Source organism: Copadichromis virginalis, linkage group LG10 (genome assembly GCF_057382275.1).
Source record: "Copadichromis virginalis isolate Kocher_CV1m ecotype Utaka linkage group LG10, C_Virginalis_male_GT1.1, whole genome shotgun sequence".
NCBI lineage: Eukaryota > Metazoa > Chordata > Actinopteri > Cichliformes > Cichlidae > Copadichromis > Copadichromis virginalis.
The window spans coordinates 17,633,315-17,650,512 of NC_140627.1; the positions used below are offsets into that span (position 1 = coordinate 17,633,315).

At 39.5% G+C, this 17,198-nt stretch overlaps 1 protein-coding gene across 2 annotated transcripts in view; it reads right to left on the minus strand.

Moving 5' to 3' along the window:
- Positions 1-2,871: 2,871 nt before the first annotated feature.
- grik1a (glutamate receptor, ionotropic, kainate 1a) overlaps positions 2,872-17,198 on the minus strand; it is a 36,520-nt gene continuing 22,193 nt past the window's right edge. The window contains exons 9-16 of one of the 2 annotated variants that reach the window (XM_085470309.1): positions 15,663-15,779; positions 15,108-15,311; positions 14,508-14,731; positions 13,846-13,964; positions 11,675-11,892; positions 10,039-10,264; positions 7,284-7,534; positions 2,872-3,427 (exon numbers count right to left, since the gene is read on the minus strand). In XM_085470309.1, the coding sequence (XP_085326435.1) occupies positions 3,260-3,427; positions 7,284-7,534; positions 10,039-10,264; positions 11,675-11,892; positions 13,846-13,964; positions 14,508-14,731; positions 15,108-15,311; positions 15,663-15,779 (1,527 nt within the window). In that variant the 3' untranslated portion in view covers positions 2,872-3,259. Of the gene's footprint in view, positions 3,428-4,398; positions 6,574-7,283; positions 7,535-10,038; positions 10,265-11,674; positions 11,893-13,845; positions 13,965-14,507; positions 14,732-15,107; positions 15,312-15,662; positions 15,780-17,198 lie in introns of those variants that run through there. The other variant, XM_085470310.1, reaches the window with a different exon arrangement.

Consider the following 17,198-nt stretch of genomic DNA (forward strand, 5'->3'; position numbering starts at 1 on the left):
TGTGACCCAGTAGCATAGGGACCATTTAAAAGCCAAAAAGCCATTTAGACATAGAGAGTTTTTACCGGAGAACCAATTTTTAATGAAGCTTTCAAATGTAAAATGCTTTACTGAAAATGCATAAAGAGGGGTCCTAAATCGGACGCTAACTATAAATCCCAGCATATTTATAATATGCGCCAGATAAAGCTTGAGTCTGCAAAGTCTATTTAAGAAAAAATAAATAACTGAACGTCCCGTGTAAGAACTGCAGAGGTTTTCAAAAGTTTTCAGTTTTTTATTCACAAGCCCAGTTCCCCTGCACACCAGCAGATGGCAGCATTCACCCTGGATTTTTGCAGCCAGGACTTCACATAGCAGGAGAGAAAGGCAGGCGCAGGGAGGGAGAAACAGAAGGGGATAGATAAATAATGCTCTGCGCCTCTAAGAGTCCTCCTCCCTCTCGTTTGTCTTCATTGACAGGAAGGTTGACAGAGATGTGCCTTATCAGCCCCAGAGACTGTTCATTACATTGTGATGGATGGGACGCACTCAAATGTCTGTGCCTCTTTTATTCCGCAGTCATTATTTAGATTTGGGCCTTCTGTACTTGCATGTACAGTTAAGAGCTTTATATTGTAATACATGGACAAAGTCTGACAGGTCTGAAGGACTTAAATTGGTGAGAAACAAGCTTTTCTCCAGAAATGTGATGAAATCAAATTTAAACTTTGTCCTGCTGAGTTTTTCCTGTTCTTTGTTAAAGACTCTCAAAACCACCTTAGAGAAAGTGCATTCTACTTCTCCATTTTGGCATTGAATGGAAAACAGCAGGCTCTGTAATTTACCCTTTTTTTTATTTGTTTTCTGAAGGCTTTCTGACAGCTTTCTTCTTCCCCCACAACTTCAAACTTACTGACAGCAAAAACAGACAGACGCCACAATCCCTTCATGTCTCCACATCTCTCTTTCACCTCCCCAGGTTGAGAGCTCTGTGCTTTGAGATCATTGCGACGAAGAGTTTAAGCCAGAGACAACAGAGCATTAGTCAGGTGAGGACATCCTGGCTTAGCAATAACGGTCAGTTTAGCAGCATGCCAAGGTTGGAGTTGTAATCCATGGCCTCATTCGTGATGGATTAGATAATGATAAAAAAAAAATACTGCCTTTGGTTTTGATTAAGAATTATGGGGTTAGGAGATTAGGGGCAACCAAACGCTACGTTGGACTGAGCCCAATCCCAGAATTAATCTGAATACCAAAAAAGAGAAAACTCATTACATGAAGAGATTAAGAAACGCTTGGTCGAATTCTCTCAAGATACACACAAACCAGCATACAGAGTCTACAGAGAGAAACGACAGCACAAAACCTCTGACTCCAACAATTTATAAGCTATTTACAGCATTTAGTGCTCTGTCCTGTTTGAAATGTCATTGCATTAGCTGCTAAGATCAGGGAAGTGAAGGTCAGTTTTGAATGTCCTGACATTATCAAGACTTAAACTTTAAGATGATCCATTAACAGTTTGTCTTAGTTTCTGTCCCCTTGGAATTGCTTCCTTACTATCATTTGGTTTGTAATATTCTGGAGTTAACTCTAAAACCGATTGCAGTAATGTTTATACAATAACTGAAAGAAAGGAACAGCAGATGGCTTCAGGCACAAAGGTGGACAGAGCACACACCCAGCTAGAGTTCAGGGCAGGTGAGCGGAAAGCCTCAAATGGTAAAAGGAGGACACAGTCATGAAAAGTACACAGGTTGGGTAAGAGCTGGTTATTCAGTCTTTGATCTTAAAAAAAAGTCCAAGAGGACAGGAACAAAAGTTGATATGGGGAAGCTTTGACTGTAATGTGAGGCCTGACCAAAAGGGGAATGAGAGTTGGATTTGTCAGTAAAGACTTTGTTGTCACATATGTTAATCAGTGCTGTGCCGGGGTATCCGTTTGATGTGTGTCAAGTGTCAAAGTTGGTATCCTTCACCGTGTCCTCAGGAGTAGAGTTCCAGCAGGGGTGCGTGAATTAGTTAGTAATGCTGAGAGATAATACTGCTGAGGCTCCTAAGAACATTTTCATCAGCATAATCCTCACCTGTCAGTTGAGACATCTCTTGTTTGAGTAAGAGAGGGGAATAAAGACACACTGAATGTGTGCAGTAGTCAAACAATATTAAATTTAAATGAAGCTGTCATAAGCCTCCATCCCTAAAACCAAGCTTTTATAAAGAATACTAATGGGAATATTCTGTATTTCCAAAATATAGGCTTTTATTAATTTTATGGTTCAGTCTGAGGCTTGGTGCTGTAAATTCTAAATCTGCTGATGGGTCTACTGCAGCGTGTATGTCAAGCTTAAAATGTACTTAAATGTAACAAATCTCATTGTGGCATGCAAACATCCACTGGGATCTACTGTCACTCCTGGAAGACACGATTTCTCCTCACGTTGTCAAATTTGACAAAGACACGCTGAAAAAAAGGAGGCTTATTGAAAAACAAGACTGTTACTCTCAAGGGAAGGAAAAAACTGTGTTTGTCTTTGACCTCCTTACAGCTTACAGCATTATAAAACGTCCTTTTCACTTTGTCCTTCCATTCTCCCTGTATTATATTCTTTTTTCTGATCCATCTCTGGGATGACATCATGATCACAGGTGTTTGTAAGGAGTCTGTGTGTGTGTCTGTGTGTCAGGATTGATGTTTGAGATGCTGGTACTGGAAGGCTATAAAACAGCAGGTGTGTTTGTGTCTTTCCTTAGAGGTCGTTATCTCTTTTCGCAGGTCAGCGTTGGCTCAGCAATCCTCCCTGAAGCTACTTCAGTGTGTGCCTACAAGAAACGCACACACACTGCTGCCAGCAAGAAACGAGAGCAAGAAATCATTTAAAACCATTTAAAAAAATGCAAAAGTCTTTTTATTGTTAAAATCAGTGAATTTTTGTCATTAAACGATGGGAGGTTCTATAAAGTCTGCAGATTCAACTCTGCGGACGCCTTAACCCAAACTACAGCCATGAGAGAACATCGATGGTTTGCACTATGACAGGGATTTCATTCTTGCGGTCATCACCTGTTTTAACATTATTAATGTTGATACAAGGCTAAAGTGTTGTCAACTACATTTACGGTACAGTATTTAATGCGTTATCCATACACAAGCAGTCTACAGGTGCTCAGGAAATAACGTCATAGCTGCTGGTGGCCCACACAAAAAAATAAGAGAACTGGAAAATGATCAGATACCAGTCTCTGCATTTCCATTTCTTTTCTGATTCAAAGCTTAAGTGTTGGAATCTCGTCTCGCTCCCTCCCTCTTTGAAGTACGTTTGGGTTGACAGAAGATGCAAGCGGACCTCGCACCGCCGTGAGGTCGTGACCTCCTCCGGATGCCTTTGTAACACTGCAGGGAGATCCCCAAGTCTTCCATCACGGCGCTAAAAGACACACACTGCCAGAGAGATAAAGAATTAAAGGCCGGAGTTAAGACACCAAAATAAACTGATTTCCAGTAGATACATGCTACTAGGAGTTTGGGTGAAGATGAATTAGAGAACTGGTTTGAGTCAGGTGACCAGGAATGGGAAAACTCACATATATTGTAAATTTTCTCTGAAAGAGTTGTGAAACATTTATAAACTCTGTTGTCTCATCATGAAAACCAATTACTGACAGAGATAAAGCACAGTGTCTGCTGTGCATTCTATTGCAGGGAGCTATGGATTTATAGTATGGTAATCATTTGAAATTATAAAAAAGAAGGCCATCTGAAATGAAAAGCCTCAGGCTTATCTGAATCTGTAGAACAGTACATTGCATTGAAAACATTAATCTTCAATCGCAGTTATTTGCCTTTTATTTTGCCCTACTCTGGATGCCGTGCTCATGAAATCATAATTCACAGCAGAAAGTCATCCAGTTTTTATCTGCTGAGCTTTACAACATAGAAGAAAACCTTCCTGTTCCATCCTTGGGCTTCGGGTTTCTTGATCTAGTATGGGTTTCCTATGAATACCAGAAAAAACTTCTTCTTTTTTGACCTGAACAACTGACAATTCAAGTTTTTTGGTGACTAGTTGTAAAAACAAAATCATACCTGATTACAACAACAACAACAAAAAAGTTATATTTACTTTACTTGTGAAAACACCAATTTATCACTGGATATGCATACATTAAATACAATGTTCATTCTTGTATAATTTAAGTATCTTATCAATTTACTAAGTAGGTTATAGGATATGCACTCGTTGCATGCACCGACTGTATGCCCTGTAACAGTAGTAAAGTTATTAATTCACAGTAGTAGTTAATATTTGCTTTATCTGACTGAATATTGCATTCACTCTCATACTGCCTTTCAGAGAAGAAAAGGAACACAAGGTCAGTCCAGGGATAAAGTGAAAATTATTTTCCTCCATCATTTCCTCGCTGAGAATTCTCTGCAGTAATATAAGTTATTAATGAAAGGACGACTTTACTTCTGGCCCCGGATTTGTGTCAAGGGACATCTTAACTCAACACATTGTTCAGTCACTGCTATCCTAACCTCAGCCAACCAAACCAGTCTACTAATGAGCTTAATGAGGAGGAAATATTCAAATAAGTTTTCCTATCTTTTGATTTCCCAAAAGGCATTGAGAGTATACACAAAAGTCTACTGAGACTACACTGCCAAAAGAAAGGGTACTTAACCAGAGTGAAGAAAACATCAGTAGGGAAGACCGGGGATAGTTGTAACATTTTTGACATTTCTGTCTGTAAATTGGAGCTCTTTTAAGGTGGTGGATTCAAAATGTAATGCAAAGTATCTACATGTCTCTGCTATTAAATAGTGCAGCTATTTTCTCTGCAGCACAATTACTCATTACATGGTATGGCCTCAAACACAAAGAGTGAAGTGTTGCAATTAACCCCATAGTCTGGGTTAGTTGTAACATATCCTGGGGTAAAATGTAACGCAATGAAATAAGGATACTGACAAAATCTTAACATGTAATCTTTGTTATTCAACACCTGAATGCACTTAGAGCCATTTATGTAGCTATGTGTGTGTGACAGAATGCAGAAATCTAGCTTTTCCAACCCCTAAAACAAATTATGGAATTTTCAAAACTGAATATTTCATTAATTTTGGTTGGTCTTCCTTGAGTTTGGCCTCATTGGCTCAGTGGGCCTAACCTACAACTCTTGCACCAACTTTTGAACATAACAATGAAGCTGAAAAAATGTAGTTGTGCGCCAGTATCGCAATTCCATCGCAATGTCCATGGGAAGAAATACTTTTTTTCATGGCCTTGGTGTGGTTTGCATAGTGCTTCAGAAAGATGAGGAAATCTGTTTCTCGCACCCATCCTGATTTATTTCCACTACCAATACTTCCTACTGCCCATCTCTGACAAAGTGGTCTGCATAACGTATGTGTGGGAGCACAAACATTGGAGGAATTGTGTTGCCAATGGCATTAACCGCATATACAAAGGTGACCAGTGAACCTCTCTGCTGATGTCGTTGCCCCAACTTGTTTAATATAAGTTAAAGTAGTAGTGTGGTAAGTTGTAACATTTGCATTATTGTTACAACTAACCCAGATTTTTTCTTTTACAAATGACCCAGACTCCTATAGCCATGAACTAGCTAACATTACAGCCAACGGCTAAAACATTAGCACTAAAGACCTACACAGAATATATCCCCATAGACATACAAATAACATGATTTAGGTTTGATGAGTTTAACTGCAAAGCAGATAATGCTATTAAACGTTGAAATAAAGTTTAAAAAAATTACTATTTATCTTCTTAGATTGTCTGTGTTTGCCAAAATGTGCTAATTTTTCACATGTGATAGAAGAACTGAATCGGGCATGTACAGGATGAATCACATCATTTGAAACTTGGCCCTGATTGGAGAAATTGGAAGTCTTACAACTGACCCACATTACAACTATCCCCGGTCTCCCCTATAGTGCCACACTTAATGCACATTGTAAAACTAGTTGCTATAATTTAAAGCTATATTGAATTTTTAGGATTTTTAGACTCCACATTACCAAAAATGTGCAACTATTTTGAGTGCTTTCTGGAACGGAGGCTGTATTTTAAGGCTCTAATCATTAATTTGCTCCTTACAGATAAGAAACAGCATACAAATGAGAGGGGAGGGCAAGTCATCACGGAGACACGCCAGCACGATGCCACAGAAACCACTTGCAAGTACTGTAATGCAAGTACTGCTCCCACCACCCTCATGAGGGAGGGTGGTGGGAGCACTTTGGAAATAAACAAGCACTTTGCAGGTACACGCTGAAGGAAAAAAGGGTCAACTATAGAAATGATTAAGGATTAGGTGACGCTGAAGGTTGAAGGTTTAGCTATGCTGGCATATTTTGGGAACAGTGGCAGGGAGAAGGACACCCGGTTACAAACCTATCAATAAGAGTGAGCATGTGTTGTATTTGTGTTGTCATGGCTACTCAGTGTCATCGCCCAGTAGCCTGCCACTCTCTAGATCTGTAGATAAGGAAGTGCCAGAGGAGGAGGTGGAGCCACGGCGCTGAAACTGACGAGACTGCACCCCATAAAAGAAACAAAATGCCTGATGCAAAGAAAAAAAAGGGATGGATGAGAAAAGATAACACAGAAAAACTTGAAAAAAATATTCTGATAATAAATAACAATATGGAAACAACATGAAAGAAAGAAAAATAAGGCAGACTGAAAACACGAATCATGCGCATGGCATTGTTGATCTTTCATGATATAATACTGCCTTTGTTACGTGTGAAATGGTATGCTTTTCTTGAGAAATATATTTGTTACCTCCAAAAAGAAGATTAAAATCATGTGAACTGAAGGATAATCCAGTACTGATATTTGTAGTATATAAAAAAAACACCCCACACAGACCTTTGTGTTTTATTTGACTACAATTTCTAGTTGTATCAAAACCTAGCATTCACTGTGTCAAAGCAATAAGTCACAAATCATTCTAATGACTGTCTAGCCAAGACACCGGCAGCAACTGCAAATTTTAATTTGAGTAATATCACTCAGATGAGCCATTGATTTCAACAAAAAAACATACCTTCCAACACGCAGAATGAGGAATGAACAAAATTTTGCTCGTTGTCAGTGCATACTTCCAGACATTAATCACTTCTGCTTTTAAACGATCTACAGAAAAACTAGGTCTTTTCTAAAAAAAGAAAAGAAAAAAAACCCAACCCTCTACTCAGAGCAAAATGTAACCTTTAATCTGGTCATTTCGCATCATCACACAGCAGTTTATAGCATCACCTCACTTACCTCCTCTATGTCGGCGTTCCTGCGGGCCTTGTAGATGAACTCTCCAATGGCCACGAACACAGAGAGAACCAGACCGGCAGCCAGGACAATGAAGATACCGCCAATGTTTTCCACGCCCAAGGCATTGGCTTCCTTGTTGTCCTCTTCTGGACAGCCGTTTCCTCTCCACCACTTCTCTTTCATCATGTGCAGCTTCCCTTCCTCCTGGAGCTGAAGGATGGCAATGGTCACTTTATCCCTGTAAGGAGAACCTGGTGAGAGGGAGGGTAGAAAAAAGTTTTTAAAGTCAATCTTTACAGTTTACATCACTACATTTATATGCCACTATTTGCTCATTATTATTTGTTGACGAATACCATTATCTAGCATTAAATATCCATGCTATTAAATTGGATATAAATATTTATTGTGTTTTTCTGAAGTAGTATTTTTTTTTCAGAAACAGCAACAGTCCCCAGAACTGGAGCCTTACTTTTATGTGACATAAGACTCAGTCATAACCTTGCAGACATAACATGCAAAAAAAATATGTCACATGCAAGTCAAAACATGTCCTGCATGTGCTTCGTCTGCCCTTTTAAAAAAATCATTCCTATGTGATGGGGAGGGCACATTCTCATGTTAAAGCAGAATTTATCTGAGTGATCTAAGTCTGTAATACTAAGTGATGAAGATTATTTTCCACCTGATTCACCATAATTTGATTAGCAGAACAGGAATAATAATAACAATTAGCTGCAACTCCACCCACATGCATGTGAACATGATGGCAGTCACCACTTGCATGAGACTCTGCACATTTTTATTTTATTTTCCTACGCGTTTGAGATGACAAGAAACTAAAAATTCTAAAAACTAAACACTGCCAATATCTTTCTTTCTCCAGCCGCTAAATTTGGAAGGTATTTTTTGCGTGCGAGAACAGTGTGTCACACCTTTTGGCCTGTGAGAAGTGCTGCAAAAGAGTTGTGTTTAGTTTGCGAAGAAAGAAGGAACATGGCTACAGGCTGCACACAAGATTTCCCAGAATAACTATTTTGTCTGTACTACACTGGGCTTTTCAGGTTGACCAGCTCTGGAAGAAGACTTTTTTCCTTGTTTGTCCTTTCTGTTGTTGTTTTGCCTTGTTGGAGCTTACATTGCAGTATACAGAGTTTTGTACATTTTTATTGAGTAAAACTAGTCAACAGTCTTTGATATATCCACACACGCGCGTGTGTGTGTGGGTGAATTGTGTTGCTTAGATTGTTGAGATATACATTGCTGTGCTTGAGAGTCACCATCTACCGGAACCAAATTCCTTGTATGTGTCTGTGCATATACATGGCCAATAAACGTGATACATATATATATATATATATATATATATATATATATATATATATATATATATATATATAAGGTTTAAGAATTCTTAAACAGTATTAAGAACTCTTACACCCTATAATCACTATTTCCTGTTATTTTCTGCATCCCCCCTCTTTTCCTACTATACTTCCACACTCATACACAACTTTCACTCTATCAGAGCCTATTGATCAGTTGAGAAAAGCGCTGAATGGACTAACTTTTTAGCACAGCGTGGGCACAGCTACCTCTGCTCTGAGGGATTTAGCCTAAAGCAGTGAGCCGCTCATCTGTGTTTATCTCTTAAGGATGTCTTTAACCTAAACCTGACCATGTACCGAGTTCCCGTGCTCTGAAAAAAACATCCTACCAAACACACTAAACCACTACTCTCCACTACAACAGCAAAAAAAGTATTTAGAGAGACTGGTCCTGGTCTGGCCTTCCTAGATAATGCTTTGTCATTTCTCTTGCTTTTACCACTCTATGCACATCTCATTTTTGTGCTTTTTTGGCCAGCAGGGAAGTAAAACTGAATTCAGAGAAATAATAGGTCAACATCAAACTGGACTGGATTAGAAAAATCCTGTACAAGAACAGTTAATGCCAACTTAACTACCCAGGGAGGCTTTCTGTTTATTGGCCCTCTCTGTCATACTATGCTACAGATGCTCCTCCATTCTGTGGTGGCCTTTAATATTTTCAACAATGCAGAATGTTTTCTACAGGAGCAGCAGAGTGAAAATTAACAGGCTTGTCAGGTTGGCTTGCTGTTATCAAATAAGCCTGAATCTCTGACGGAGGGTTTCAAACCTACATCAGTTGCAATACCTTTGCATCTTGATAAGAGAAGAGAAGAAAGAGAGATATATATTAAGTATTGCTTGAGTAAACATCCAACAGTCCTGACATCAAGTGCAGAGGTTGACCTGCTTCCAGTTCAAATTCTAACAAACTGGCCTAAAGCCTTACAGCTGGCAGAGCTTTCTGATGGAAGGGTATTTGCATTTTGAGGATAAAGGGTAGCTGCTCTGCACTTGAACTCCTGAGAAAAATATGCAAATTCCTAATGAAATAAAAATTTCTATCTCTCATGCAAAACATTCATTTACAGACGTTTCTATAAAAAATATTTTCAAGTAAAATAAGACCACCAGGATCTTTTAATCAGAATTTAATTTGTTGTGCTTGAAGATATGCAGTAATTGTCTATGGCTTGCTTTAATTGATATATTTATTTAATAAGAAATGAGTCTTGCTGCAGTGAAATATGTCAAACACAAGGAGTTCTCAATTCAAAATATGTGACTCTACATGACTTTTTTCTTTACTTTTTCAGGGGCTTTTCATTCGGAGATAGGTGACAAAGATGATGTTGAGTCATAAACATCTTTCTTGTTCATCCTACCAATAGGTGTTCCTACTCCATAGCCCTTGGAGTCTATGAGACCCCCAATCTGTGTGAGGTTGCAGTTCCTCTGGCTGATGTACTCGATGCTGGTGGACTCCATCAGCATGGCGTAGTCTGTTGTCAAGACGCGGGTGATACCTTCTCTGTTGTTCTTAACCAAAGCGGTGTTCTTCCTGCTGCTCATAAAGGCCCACATCTTTTCATAAGTGGAGATCTTTGATTTCTAAGGAGCAAAGCAGCCAAAAGTTAATAAAAAGTGTACAGTGTTTAAAATAGACTTTGTGCGTTCGTGTCTACACAAGCGCAGTTATATGTGCTTAACTGGATTTCAACGCTTCCATAAATGCATACAAGTTTAACAAGCAAGCTGTGTGGGACTGTGTTTCAGCGGGAGTCTCAGTCGATGTGTGTGAGTGTGTGTTTCGCTTTGCTCAGTCAGAGAAAATGGGACAGCTGTGTTCTAAATCTCCTCCAGCTGATTCAATTTGTTCAAGCCATCAACACAGCCTGCTTCTTCCTATCGAGGCAGCCATAATCACTGGCTGCAATCTGGGAGGATAAAGCCGTGCATGGATCACCCCTGCTGAGCCACAGGAGGCACAGAGCCAGGGTAGCTGTGAGGCAAGGAAGTGACAGCCCACCCAAGGACACTAGTACACTAATGCATTATATAATAGGAACTCACAAATTACCGTATACTTCAACACAGACACTCCCAAATTCTCGATATGCATCTTCTCCATTTCCCATCATACAATCCTTCTTGATGGATTCACATCACCAGCCATGAAAGAATTTATTTATTTATTTTTATTTAATTTCATTATAACAGAATTTTGGCAAAAATGCAGGATGATACAGAAAGGAAATTATATGATTTTAAGAAGTATCTGTTCCCGTGAATTATGTTGAGAAACTGTAATAAACTCATTTTGACAAAGGTAAATTACAAATTTAGTGTTGAGGCACTAAGGCTATGCCCAATGGCTGATGTTAATTTTGGTTGGTACTGTGACTCCTGAGTTATGTATTTAAATATATTAAAACCTCATAGTTTTAAGAAATATGAAATATTGCTATGGATGTTATTGCTATGGGGTGAACTGTCACCCCATAGCAATAACATCCTGGGTTTGAATCCACCAACCAGCTGACGATCTTCTCTGGCCTCCTCCCACAATCTACAGACATGCTCATTAGGATAACTGGCAATAGATATGAATGGTTCTTTGTCTCCCTGTGATTAACCAACAGTGACCTGTCCTGGGTGTATCCTGCTTTTTGCACAGTTTGTATAGCCTGCTGCCCGCATGTAACCCCGAATTGGAGAGAAATGGAAAAAGATTAATGGATGGACAAACAGCCTTTTGCAAGCACTTAGTTTTACTGAAAGATAACAAAACATTTTCTTAAAGGATGCAAAAATCAAATATCTATGGTTTGCATTCAGTGTGAAAAATCACTTTCCTCTCCAGCAGCATTACCACATATTCAGTTCGTCACCATGGAAAACATATAGCTTAATATAAACATAAAGAGAGAGAAAAGCCCTTGAAAGACAGATTATATAATGTAATACGTATTGCGTCACATATTTCTAAAAGCCTCATACTAGACACTACAGCAGGTTTACCTTGAAAAAAGTCATAGTGGATCCATCCCTAACTGCACCATATTCAATCCTGGTCTGCTTTGCCAGGTCATCTGCTGAGTCGATGGGTGCGTCCATTCGTTCCACTGTGAGGAAGGCTGCCAAGTTGGCCGTATAGGATGAGATGATGATCAAGGTAAAAAACCACCAGATGCCACCAACTATACGTGTGGATAGAGCTTTAGGCATCAACTCTGAGCCTGGAAGCACGGAAAACAGAACCAAGGGGTTAAGAACGAGCACATGTGGTAAAGGTTTAAGAAAGGGAGAGTGAGAAACATGTTGATAATGCAGGAATCATTTTGTTAATATCAGAATAGTGAAACTAGAATAATAATAGGTGTTGTTTGCATGTTTAAAAGATGGGAGAAACCGATTTACATTGTTCTTAATCGCAATATTTTTTCTTAATCCTAATTGTGAGATTCACAGTAAATACAATGGTACACTTTAGAAGATCTGACAAAGGAAAGCTGAAAGTAAAGAAAATGTAGCAGCACATGTAAAAAGTAATGAAGTGCAACACCTAAGCACCAAAATAAGCAAAGTGCTTTATATTTTTATTTGAAGGAAATTGGGGAAAACATATTCAGATAACTGGAGAATACATTTGCCACTTTTAGGGTTTGAGGTTTGGATTCATCTGTGCTCGTTTTTTTATTCACTCTGAGTGAAAAGAATCCCTAAATGTGCTTCTAGAGAAGAACCCACAGCATCAAAAAGCTCATATGCAGAATACAGTGCGGAGAGTATAAAACCTGCCTGAGCTTGTTTTTTGATAAATGCTGAAAGGGAATCAGTGCAGCAGGAGACATGTAATTAAAGCTTTATCGGCAATCTGATTTACAGATAAGAAAATAAACCAACATTGAAATTTGCACGAATCCAAAATGAGCCCCACTTGCTCATCTCTTCATTTTCTGCCTTTCTAAAGAGCTAACAAATTACACACATAGCTTACTGATAGTTACACTTGGCTTGCACTCGGCTGATATTGTCAGTAGGTTTGCTGACCACTCAATCAGGCACGTCAGACTTTGCCTGCCCAAATCTCCTGCCTTTAGAGAGATAAAGTCCTTATGATGTGCAACATAATTCTTATAATAGGGTTTGGATGCAATTCATGTGAACTGGAGCCAGGATATATGGAAAGGGCATTCAAAGAAAATAGGAGGAAAATATTGATGTTTGGCATTAAACAGCTCACAGCCGAGCCGCTGTGCAGGGTTTTCATTTACTGTAGCTCTGCAGTAAGACCCCAGTTTTTGCTGCTTTTATTAGTAAAGTTTTAACTTTTTAAACAATAGCATTTTTGGTTTGTGTGTGCTTGTGTCCTAACCTGATAAATTTAAATCAAACATTTAACTGATGTTTCTTGTTATGTTCACCATCGTTGTGCTAACTGTCTGTCTGCTGTGTGCTGCTGGGTACATAGTGTACAAAGAGTGAGATCGAATCTGTCTGAGCTGAAAACCATATTTTAAAAAAGAATTTAAGAATGCACAAATATTTTTAGGTTATTATTTTTTGGGGGGAAAACAAAGCCACTGCAGAACTACCAAAAACTGCAGTGAAGGTTGTTTCCAAAGTGAGTCAATGATTATAGAGCCCCAAATGAATAATATCCAGGTGGCCTCCGATTTGATCTGACTGCAGGGACACACTAATAGCATAAAAATTTTAAAGCACACACATGTTGGTAAATGCACGTTTTGCCAGGTGTCTGAACAGAAACACGTTCTTCATGATTGTCAAAGACACCGTACATACGGTGGCGATCGTGGCTCAAGAGTTGGGAGGTCGCCTTGTAATCGGAAGGTTGCCGGTTCGAGCCCCGGCTTGGACAGTCTCGGTCGTTGTGTCCTTGGGCAAGACACTTCACCCGTTGCCTACTGGTGGTGGTCAGAGGGCCCGGTGGCGCCAGTGTCCGGCAGCCTCGCCTCTGTCAGTGCCCCCCAGGGTGGCTGTGGCTACAATGTAGCTGCCATCACCAGTGTGTGAATGGGTGGATGACTGGATATGTAAAGCGCTTTGGGGTCCTTAGGGACTAGTAAAGCGCTATATAAATACAGGCCATTTACCATACCAAAGCATTTTGTTAATTTGACAGTCAACATACAATTTCATCAACCGACTATATAAAAATAGTTTACTTTGCCGCATCAGCGCTCCAACTCCAAACCAGAAACTGTTGAGTAAAGTGAAATTGTTCTGAATTAGAGTCGAGGACGGGTTGCACGGGTGTGGGTTGTACCACTCATAAGGAGTAAACCTGCAAGACAACGACAGAAAGGAAGCGAGATTAAAAGAAGTACGGAACCAGTGTGCTGCAGGTAATCATAATTCAGTCATGCAGTTCACATTAAAACAGGCTTCCATTAGTGCTTCAGTGCAATCTGCACTTTCACAGAATGCAAAACACGTATTTTGAGTCTCACATTTTCATTGTCACTTACAGATTGCAAGGTGCAACCAGCTGGCAGATTTCTTTTTCGTACTACCGTAGAAAAAGGTGGAGAGTTTGCAATTACTCCCAGCTACTTAACAGCCACAATCAAATCCACTCTGGCAGCTGATGGCTAAAAGCACACTCTCCGTTATTTCTGAGTAGCAGAAATTTGCTAAAATATAGTCGAGCCAAAACATCACAGCTGATTTGTGATTCTTGTCAGGCTCGCCCACTTTTTATTGTTCTAAAAAGCTCTGTGGTGGCATTCCTTAGTAACCAAAGAAGAGTGTGGCAGAGCTGAGCTGGGGCTTTGGACAGTTCATCACACCTCAGCTCGTCCCCTCAAGCATCAGTGCATCCTCTCACCTGGCAATCACAAAGAGGACGCAGCTGACCCCTGTGCAGGCCAGCAGCACGTACATCCAGATGTCCGGAGACAGGGGATTAAGAAATGAGAACACGCCTGGATTGGTGCCGTTAGGTTTCCGGTACAAGATACTGATGCCTAAGGTCATGAAGGGCTTGGAGAAGTCGATAACTTTCTCTCTGACATAGGTGATGGTTAAGGGAGCCACGGCAAGGTCTGCAACCTAAAAAACACCAAACAAAAGTAACCCACTGCAGGTAAAGTGAGCACTGTTCAAGGGCTCTCATCGGTGCATCAGTATTCACATGATGAATACACCTCGTTAAAAGATTTTCTTTACTTGAGAAAACTGTTAGAAAGCAATGTAATATTTATTTATAGCTCATAACTCTGGTCAGATAGCTTTGTTTTTGTTAGAAGCCTTGTTAATATAGTCAGAGGGAGCATTGATTTTTATCAAAGAAAGAAGCTTGTACTGGTCTTTAAACAAGGCCTGCAAACAGGCTTGAATGAAATCTGTGAATTCAACCGTGGAAAACGTTACTCTACTTTATTTCCCAATTTAATTTGAGGGGTTTACACTTTATCTAGTAACTCACATGGTCGATCAGCTCCCGGACCATCCCGTTCCACTCTCCTTTATCATTCTGGGCTCCATATTTCCCATCAGCCACCAGTCTGACTTCATACGTAAAACCCAAGATGTTTGAGAGCTCTTTCAAAAGGTCCAGACAGTAGCCTTCGTAGCGATCATTCCCAACCAGCTCCTTGTCTGACTTTCTCAACATCACGTAAGGATTTTCCTGTGTAAAACAAAACATTCATCTTTTTATGGTATATTCTTTATTCTGACCCTTTTTTATGCTTAGTATCCTAAATGAACTAGTTTTGTTATTTTAGCTTGTAGATCCTTTGCATGAGCACGTGCAAATTATTTTATGGACGGGATTAATAAAGAATCGGCTTCGCTCTGTGCTGACAAAACGAGACAAAAACTGTGCAGCCACATCTCCTAAACACCTCTTTCCGTCTTTGTATCCTTCTCCTTTTTCATTGCATTCCCATCTATTGTTCCCCCTATCTACATTAACCATATCTCACATGTGCTTCCCTTCTTCTTTCTATGCTGTCCTCTGTTTAACCTTCCTACTCACCAGTATTGTGGTGACAATGAGAGTCCTGTTAGCCAGAGAGTCTGTCACATTGTTATTCTTGTCTCGCCTGGACTCCTCCGTCAGGTTCATCCCCCTGTACGAGTTCCACACAGCAATCTGCAAAAGCAAACAGGGCTTCAGAATTATTGAACCACATTTGCTCCTTTGATCAAACACAGGATGTTACATTTGACACCTTCTGGAGTCTCTGTGTAAGACTGTTTTGCAGCGTATAGACCTTTACTTCTGTTTAAGCTTTAAACAACGCTGCGTTTTTATGATTAGCGATCACCTGTGCAGGAAAATAAGCTGACTGATTACTCCACTTATTTCAGAAAAATAAAGAATAACGAAGTTGATTTAATCTCCAGATCTTAATGGGAAAATAGAACTTGCTCTGACACACCGCATATTAATCATATTTTCTGATTCGCCGAACAGAAAAATGAAAAAGAAGTATAAAGGTTTAAAGACCTGACACTGCCTCCTTTTCAACTTTCTGCTTCATTCACTATTCTACAGCATTTTCCCTTTGCTGAGCTTTGCTCTGATGATTTTGGGCAAAGAGCTAAAAAATGTAATTTTATATACAGCAAATATGAAACTGAAGGAGCAGTTTGGACCAAACAGATTTTGAGTACAACAATTTCATTATGACAATTATTGGATCAGTTAGCACTCGTATTTGAGTAGCATCCAGTGATGTGCAAAAGTCTTGAGCCACCCCTCATTTCTTTGTATTTTGCAACCTAGATGCTTGACTTTTGAGCAGTTTTTTATAAAAGGTGGTCTTGAGGAATAGTTCTCCAGGCTTTCTGAGGGTCTTTTAAAGTTTCTTTGGACATTGGCTGCTTTTTCACTCATTTTCAGTGCAGTCCTTGTACCGGACTGTTTTTAGATAAATTATTTTTGTTGTTGGTTTATCCACTTAACACTGACCTATAAATCATTCAAGCATTAAAAATGACACCTAACTCAAGGGATGAACCAGGGTTGTGTATACACATAGCATACATGTGAGCAAAGAACCCAATTTAAATTATATCTTTAGACGCCATCAGCTTGTTGCAAAAACATACCATTTGTTTCCATTTCTTATGTTTAGCTACAAAAATGCTAAAGATAACACAGTTTGAAAGATATAAAATAGTATTTTTCCAACAACTTGATTCTCAAAAAGCTATCAGATGAAAAAGGAGAAGACAAAAGAAGACGTGGCAGACCGAGGAGCTTTCCACAGAAGATGAGCATTATTTCTTCCCTTAAATAATAGGAAAAGAAATCCAGCTAAGACCTGACACAGGACCTGAGAGATCCATCTGGGTCCCCATTTGATCCATATATTGTTCATTTTCCAGCATGACAATGATTCATGCTGAGAGATGAAGCCATGCCGTAAAATCAAAACTGGATAGAAAAACACACAATGGAGCACTATCGGTTATGGATTGGCCTCCCCAGAGCCCGGACCTCAACATTATTAAAGCAGTGTGGGATCATGTTGACAGAGAACAGAATAAAGTGCAGCATCCAAGG